At 35.0% G+C, this 8,447-nt stretch overlaps 1 protein-coding gene across 7 annotated transcripts in view; it reads right to left on the bottom strand.

Moving 5' to 3' along the window:
* The window catches only part of LOC129753179 (uncharacterized), a 15,091-nt gene continuing 6,644 nt past the window's right edge, over positions 1-8,447 (bottom strand). The window contains exons 1-6 of one of the 7 annotated variants that reach the window (XM_055748975.1): positions 7,363-7,955; positions 7,006-7,098; positions 6,207-6,334; positions 5,853-6,140; positions 5,667-5,790; positions 1-603 (exon numbers count right to left, since the gene is read on the bottom strand). In XM_055748975.1, the coding sequence (XP_055604950.1) occupies positions 458-603; positions 5,667-5,790; positions 5,853-6,140; positions 6,207-6,334; positions 7,006-7,048 (729 nt within the window). In that variant the 5' untranslated portion in view covers positions 7,049-7,098; positions 7,363-7,955 and the 3' untranslated portion in view covers positions 1-457. The other 6 variants (XM_055748977.1, XM_055748978.1, XM_055748976.1 and 3 more) reach the window with 6 other exon arrangements.

Genomic DNA, 8,447 nt, shown 5'->3' with positions numbered 1-8,447 from the left:
TTTAAAAATTTTTGATTTATTTTACAAGCGTCTATGTTACTTATTAACGAAAGAATAGCTATGTTATGCCCTAATTGACGAAGACTGTGTATATATGAATATAAATATATTTATGGTTATATGGTTTCGTGATATGGGATTCGTTTTTACTATGATGCAAACATAATTCAATGAACCAATCAATGAGAGGGGGGAAAACGCGACGTTCCGAGGAGATCATTTCTGTCATGAAAAGCAGTCAACTGAGCTTAAAGCACTATTTTTCTGGACACGGGACCTTCCGCTCGTAATAATTGTATATTTTTGGTCAGGTGTTGCAGCTTCGTTTCACGATAGGTATATACAACGTAACGATCGTTAATTAACACACAGTACATATTATGAAAGCTATCACAAAAGTGTCACATGTGATAAGTTGAAATTTCTACGTTTCGTAAAGGCGATTTTGAACAGCTCCTTAATAGCAACACCAGCCTGGCCGCTGGTCGTCTGCATGTGCGATGTGATCCCTGCTCCAAGAAGGCGTCTCTAGACGACCGGTTCCGTCCGTCAGAACATTGTCGCAATCAACCGGGATGCCCATCTGAACTACTCCATTCAAACCTGAGGGTGATAATAATCGATTATTTAGAATAGATCGCGCCTAATTCATGTCTTCAAGATTTATCAATCATTCCCATTTTCTGAACAGATTAATTTCCACGACCCTATCTCATGCAGTGTCACAAATTATTTTATTTTATTTTTTATTTTTTGATTTCTCGACCAAATATTCAGAATAAACTCCAGCAAAAAACAAAAAAAATCTAATTAAAATCAGAATTTTGAGTTCATTTATCATTTCGTTGTTCAGTATTTCAAATAAATTCAATATTCGGTATAATACCAGAATCATAATTCAGCATTCCAAGTTTTAAAATCTTGATTGAAAGTTCAATGTTCTCAATAATAAAAAAAAATATATACAAAATCTTTCACTCAAATTACTCGTTATGATTCCCTGATACAAAATATATAAAATTTCGAATCCAGAAATTACGGGATTTGAAATGAAAATTTATCATTTGAAACCAGGAATCGATCATCACTAAAAAAAATTCGAAATTCAAAACCATAAGCAGACAGTTTATTTAAGAGAACAATTGAGCCACAATTTTCCCATGTGTTTGGATAACGTCTGCTATTAAGCCTACCCCCATTCTGATACTTGAATAACGTGAATTCAATTGATAGCTAAAACGTTCTGAATTTCAAAACAACAAAAACATCACAATATTAATCATAACTTCAACTTTTGAAAATAAGAGAAAGCAGATAGCTTTTCTGTAATATAAAATTTGCAATTCAGAAATCTGCTTTTAAAATAGAGATGTACCGAATGTTCGGCCGGCCGAATATTCGACGCCAACTACCGCCCAAAAACTGTTGTTGGAAGCACTTTGGGCAGTGGAAAGTAGAGACCTTTACTACTTGCTGGTAGAACTTGGAATACTTTATTTCATTTATACTAAAACCCTCTCTATGGTTACATTTCCTAATTGTTTAATAATTATGTGTATGTTGTTATCTGCCCCATCGATTGCTTCGATTGGACAAATCTCAACAAAAACCGATAGCCGAATATTTGGCTCACCGAATAGGCCGAATATTTATTTTTAAAATTTGTACAGTAACAGACTTGTCAAATTTTTCTAATGATGGATAATGGATAATTTATAAAATATCCAAAAGTAATATTGAAAAACAAACACAATCATCATAAAGAATTCAGCTTAGGATTAGCAACTCATTCTCAATTCACAAAACTCATGCTCTCCCTATTAAAAAAAAAAAATGTCAATAACGGCGCCGGCCAGGTCCTAGAAGTCAAAGAGGGTTGAAGGAAGGATTGTTAGTAAGATACTTTTTAGGACCAACCATAAATCTGATTTTCCAGTTTTGTTCGAAACCTTGTTTTAAAAAAAACTCTAAAACAATGATAAGTCAGTATCACCGGCTATAGAAACCGTCTATAAGTCTGCGAATCTATATGCAAGTATCTCAGAAAGGGTTGTTTTAGCAAAGGAGAGGTTTGGATCAGGAGCCATTTTTGGAAAATGGTGTGATCTTTGGTTGACCTACACCTCCTATGCTCCTAGACATTTCCTAAGGAAACTCCTAATAATATGTATCTACATGATCACATGCAGGTTCACTAGGATAAATGCACTTTGTGACGCTATGATCAGATTGCTAACATAAAAGCGTTCTGTGTTCTGAATCTTTTTAATATTTAATCGCAAAGTAAAATAAATGAAAATTTCAAAAGTTCGAATGCTCGGCAATTGTGACGTTGTCAGTTTCTTGGACCTACACGGAGAAAAAAGACGACAGTTGTTACAATTATTTCAGCTCGTTATACCAATAATCGAAATGCAGTTGATTTTTTCGCAATCAACTACTCATATAATAGATTCAACTACAAACCTCTAATTGCCCTTACGCAATGAACTATCAATATAATTCATTCAACTGTACGATTTATTTTATGCATTCAACTATAAATACAATAGATTCAACTACAAACTGCTGATTGACCTTATGTAATCAACTTTGAATATAATAGATTCAATTGTAATGGTATAATTGATTCAATCGTAATGGTATAATTGATTCAACTGTAGATATGATTGATTCAACTACAATTGTATGATTGATTTTAGGCATTCAACTACAAATATAATAGATTCAATTGTAATGGTATAATTGATTCAATTGTAATGGTATAATTGATTCAACTGTAGATATGATTGATTCAACTACAATTGTATGATTGATTTTAGGCATTCAACTATAAATATAATAGATTCAATTGTAGTGGTATAATTGATTGAACTGTAAATATGATAGATTTAAGTGTAGTGGTATAATTGATTCAATTGTAAAAAATGATAGAATCAACTACAAATGTATGATTGATTCTAGGTATTGAACCATAAAAATAGTAAATAAAACTACATTGTTATGATTGATTGTGTGATACTTGAATAAAAATGTATCTACATAAGTGTAGTCAGTGTGCCTTCAGCAGCAGGTGGCTGGGTGTTAACCAATGGCAAAAACAAAAGGTAATTAGCGAAGGTGCATACAATTGCTTGTTTAAATAAACTTGGGGCAAATTTTTTCCTCCCTTTAGGTCAATTCAATCCAGATGCGGCAGCAGCTCAAATTACAACGAAGGGATCGATGCCGCCGGAGGAATTGTTGGACATCCCGGCTGGGTAGCACCGATTGTCGTTGTCCGGCTCGAAATGGTCCTCGTTGACCACCAGGGAGCGGAGGCACTGGTTGTCGCATCAACTACGGCAAGTGCCCTGAGCAGCACGACGGGTAAGATTTTTAAATTTATTTGCTTTATGATGAAGCACCACAATAACATTTTGTTTTCTTGTTTCCCATCGGCGGGATCCCCGGACAGGGTAAAGACAACCCGGTTCATCTGTTGGATGTGCATCTCATTTGATGGCGGTGGGGACCGGTTCCGAGAAGATGAGATGGTGGAAGAATGAAGTCACCGTCTGCCGGAAGCTAAAATAAATCCGTGAGTCTCGTCCCATTTTTTTTAAAGCAGTGATAGATAAGATTTTTTTTTGCAGGAAATCATTCGCAAATAGATATTTCGGGCCAAATGTGCTTATTGGTTCCGCACTGGAAGCTTCCGGAGGGCCTTCGAACAACATTTCACCCGAGTGGGAAATTTTCCGTCACTGGAGTCTGACCGAACAAGCATGTATTTTCATTGTACCTCCTTGATGTATCCAAACTGGATGACGAATGAGTGATTTGAAATAAATTTAAAAATTGCAAGATACATAAAATTAATTTAAATGTAGGGATAGAACACAACTTAAAGCCAACTGTATTATAATAATCTTAATAATATACATATAGTTGAATGCAAAAAATCAATCATATAGATATAGTTGCATTTATAATATTTATGATTGAATCAATTATATTAGTATATTTGAATCTATAATATTTATGATTGAATCAATTATATTAGTATAGTTGAATCTACTATACTTATTGTTAAATGCATAGAATCAATCAAACGATTATAGTTGAATTCATCATATGTATAGTTGAATGCACAAAATCAACCATAAGGCTATAGTTGAATCTATCATATGTAAAGTTGAATGCAAAAAATCAACCAGATCATCTATTATATATATAGTTCATAGTTTAATATTTATAGTTAGCCGAGAATTAATCAGAAATATAGTTCAATATAGGCGGAATATAGTTGGGAAAACTATACTTTATTCTCCGTGTATACCTACCATTTTCTAGATGTTATCAGGTAGACCAGAGGTGAGCAACCCGAGGCCCGCGGGCCGCATATGGCATGTGGCTCCAGAAATTTTTTAAATGAAAGTGATGACAAATAGTACTATCGGTTTTTACAAGAATCTTGTAAGAACGAATGTTAGCTACCTTTTTAATATGGGGTATTTAAAAAGTCGTGTTGAATTTCTGTTTTTTAACAAGAGAATTGGTTTTATCTTTCCTATTTCAGATTTTATTGGGCCAAAAAAATATTTTATGTGCGGCCCGCCGACAAAATTTTAAAATTCAATTGGCCCGTTTGTTCAAATGGTTGCTCACCCCTGAGGTAGACTATTATTGTTACCCGTATAAGATTTCCAAATTAAACAAGTATTTAAAATTCTAGAGATCAAAATCTTATCTAAAATTTTAAATGCTGGCTCAAAATATGCAATCCAGATATTTAGATTATTTCACCCTCTAGTGCCAAAACCCACCTTTGGACAGGGTTTATTAAAATTATCACCAAACAGCATCAAATAGTTAATTTTACATTTTTTTGCTAAATGATTAAAATGATGTTTTTCTAAGATTCCGTAACAAACAACATAGTTTGATATAGTTTTTCGTTCTGAAAAAAAAATATAAATATGAAGCTTTAAAATTACCAAAGATGATGAACTGATTCATAGACAAAAAAAATTTTTTTTCAAAAGTTTTTTAAAAGTGATAGAAAATAAAATCGCCTAAAATATTTTGTTTCAAATATAAAAATTTTCCATCAATATGATTTTTTTTGTAGAACAAAAGTTGTTTGAAAAATACACATTACTTTTAATTATTCAGCGCAAAAAAAACAGATAGGGAAGGACTCAGAAGAAGGTCCTTCTATTATAATTTAACATTTAACTTGTCTGTGCTTTAACATTTACAAACACTGATTCGATACCATATATTTATAATTCTTCATCAATTTCAAATTCTTTTAGGGTGTTGAATCCAGAAGGCAAAATTTGTAGTTTCAATCCCACATTCAAAACCCGATTATTACAATTCAAAATTCCGAACTCCTGATTACGGCATGCATTTTAAATTCAAAAACATAGCTTAAATTTCTGTCTCTGAGCTTTCGATTTTGTACGATTTTTTTTCAACTTACTACTGTTATTCGTTCAGAAATGCTTCCACTACCCTTCGAGGACCAGTAGGTATCATTTTGATATTTATGGTACTCAAAATTTAATCAAATTAAGGCCCCTAATTCCCGAATGACAATTGTTAAAGGGTCTTTAATAAATATTGATAATAATAATAAGGCTCATAATTGTCATGCTGGATAATATTCTAATACGTACCACTAGAATATCCTGACAGGACGAGCGAATCCGAGGATTCGTAACGTTTGAGAGAGGGACATATCTGTTCACCAGATAATTTAATCAGTCCAACAGCAATAGATATGAATACTTGTTCGATGCCCTGGAATAAAATGATTTTTTTGTATTAAACTAAAATAAGTTCACCAAACGCAACACAAATACTTGATCCTGCAAGGCCGAGGTTTCGAAATAGTTTCCACCAATCGAAGCTGCATACAGTGAAGCCTCTTCCCGAGAAACGGCCCGTTTCGCTTCCAGGTCGAGCTTGTTTCCTACCAATGAAAGGGCCATCGGTTCCTGAACATTTCGTTGTAGTTCCTGAACCCAGGACTTGATCTCGACGAACGAATTATACTGAGTCAAATCAAAAACAAGTAAAGCGGCATTTGCATTCCTATAGTAAAGCGGGGCCATTGCTTTGAACCGTTCTTGGCCAGCGGTATCCCAAACCTGAAAAGCAAACAAATGTTCTTATTGAAGAAGGGATACAAAAACCAATATCTTGCGTTTACGTACCTGCATTTTGACTTTGAAGTCTTCCAAATTTACCTTACATGTAAAAAAAGAAGCACCAATGGTCGGAGAAACTTCCTTCGTGTACACGTTAGAGACATACCGCACCACTAAACTAGTTTTACCAACGCCTGGAAACAAAAACAAACATATTAGAAAAAAAAACATTTTACCAGTTTACGTGCTTCAAATCATTCTACTTTCAGAGTTTGGTTTAAGCTAAGCTTAGGGGTATTGGAATTAATCTGGTATAATTAAATGATAACTGAAAAAGATAAACTCTGTTCTCTTGCAAGTTTGTTTGAAAATGTTTGCCAAAAGTGCAATTCAGTTACCGGGCGAGGCTGAATGTTTCGTTTGTCAAAAATCAAGTCGAGTTTTGTGTCCACTGCCTTCATGATAAGACGTTATCAGTAGTAGGTAGTCATGAATTCATGATATAAAAACCATATTATCCACGATATGGAGATCAGCTTGGAATGGTTATTAGGCAACCGATTGGTGTATATTAATAACAAGATTTCAGGTAAATTTTTTCATTGATCATGCTGTACGAAATAAAGGATTTAAAAAATACAAAACTGTTTATTGAATAATGATGATCCCATGAATAAATAAATATTCACCAACATTTGTTTTTTTTTTCTATAAGTATATCGGGAATCTTTATTTTATGATTTATAGATCTACTTCAAATAAATACGACTAAATCGACAAATATCAATTATTCTAGATAGATTCTATATTGTCATGATAAATTATAAATATTTGAAGATGTTTATTTGTTATTACCCTACATTACCTTGTGATCCCAAAACGACAATTTTTGCCTCGATTGCCTTCATTTTCTTCCAGAACTATTCACCGTCACTTGCTTTTTTCCTATAAAGCTTTTCTAATTTTATTTTTATTAATACAAGCTTAACTTTACTAAGTTTTTGGCCAGTCTCTGTGTATCTATTAATATTATTGCTTCCTGGTCGCGTTTCTACCCCACACAGCAAAGCATGCGTACATGACTTAGCTTAGCTGTCTCAACAGGTGGCTTCTCATAAAAATATTGACTTCTTTTCAATTTATCCAGTTACTTTAGCTCCACCAATGTATCATTTCCTTCTCTTCTTTGTTCGATGACGATAACACAACTGAAAATCCTTACTGTGCAATTTCGTTTTCAGCAGCTGACTCTTGCTCATATTACATCTCATCCATGGAAAGAATCGGGGAAACCCTCGAGATGGTCTAAGTTTTTAAGTCAGACGGCTTTCGATACTGCTAATTTGAAGAATGACTAGGCTCAATAACTAAACTGAAACATAAACCCGTGTTTGAAAACTCATTGATGTTTCGAATTTTTCATCTGAATCTTCACAATGTTTTTCTGCAGCCAACTTCGAAAATTAAACTCAACGCCGAAATTTATTGGGAGAAGTCTTCTCCACTGCTAAAGCACTCAAATTAGTTACTTTCTCTTTGCAAAACTTTTAAAGCACCAAGATCAGCTCCATTTCTACACCGATCGTAACTGATGAATGAACGATATTACGTGAAGGAGGAACCAAAATGTAAACATAAAGAAAAGAAACATACTTTAATGTGTGTGCGTGAGAGAATTGAAAGCGTTACGTCGCGTGACACACTGAAATGTTGTTACTCGCTTATGAGTTGGTTTAATGCTGATTTTGAGACATCCAATCAAGCTAGCTGGCTGGTAAACGGTGGATAATGTGCAACACGAGACCCCATAGTGGTCATATCACCTCTTATTCACAACTCCTATCTCTACCTCCCCGCGGTGCCGGCTGGGGTGCGAGTAACCTAAGCGGAGATCGGGTACCCAACCCCGGTGGATGCTTTGGTCGCATGCAGACTGAGAAGGTGGCCGCACGCGTCTGTTCCCCAGGTCAGGGGCGGCGTGCAACAACAACCGAGCGTCTGTTCTCCAGGTCAGGGGCGGCTCAAACAGCGTCTGTCTTGCAGCAAGCGGCTGAATTTATGAAATGCGGCTCCCGCCAGCTAAGTACAAGATGGCAGCCCCATCGCGGGATAGGGACTTTAGGCTAACAACCTACTGCTCCTGAAATCATTTATTGTTACAGAAACTGAGAGAAGAAATAACCGAATTGGAACTTTGGCAACGACTTTTAGCATGAAAACACGGACTAGAATTGGAACTTGGAATGTCTTGACCCTTGCCCAGCCAGGAAAGCTGGCTCAACTTGCTAGAGAAGCTAGCCGCCTCAA

Source organism: Uranotaenia lowii, chromosome 3 (assembly GCF_029784155.1).
Source record: "Uranotaenia lowii strain MFRU-FL chromosome 3, ASM2978415v1, whole genome shotgun sequence".
In the NCBI taxonomy this organism is placed as follows: Eukaryota; Metazoa; Arthropoda; class Insecta; order Diptera; family Culicidae; genus Uranotaenia; species Uranotaenia lowii.
Note: the sequence above shows the minus strand (reverse complement) of the source record. Positions and strands in the feature narration are given on the sequence as shown.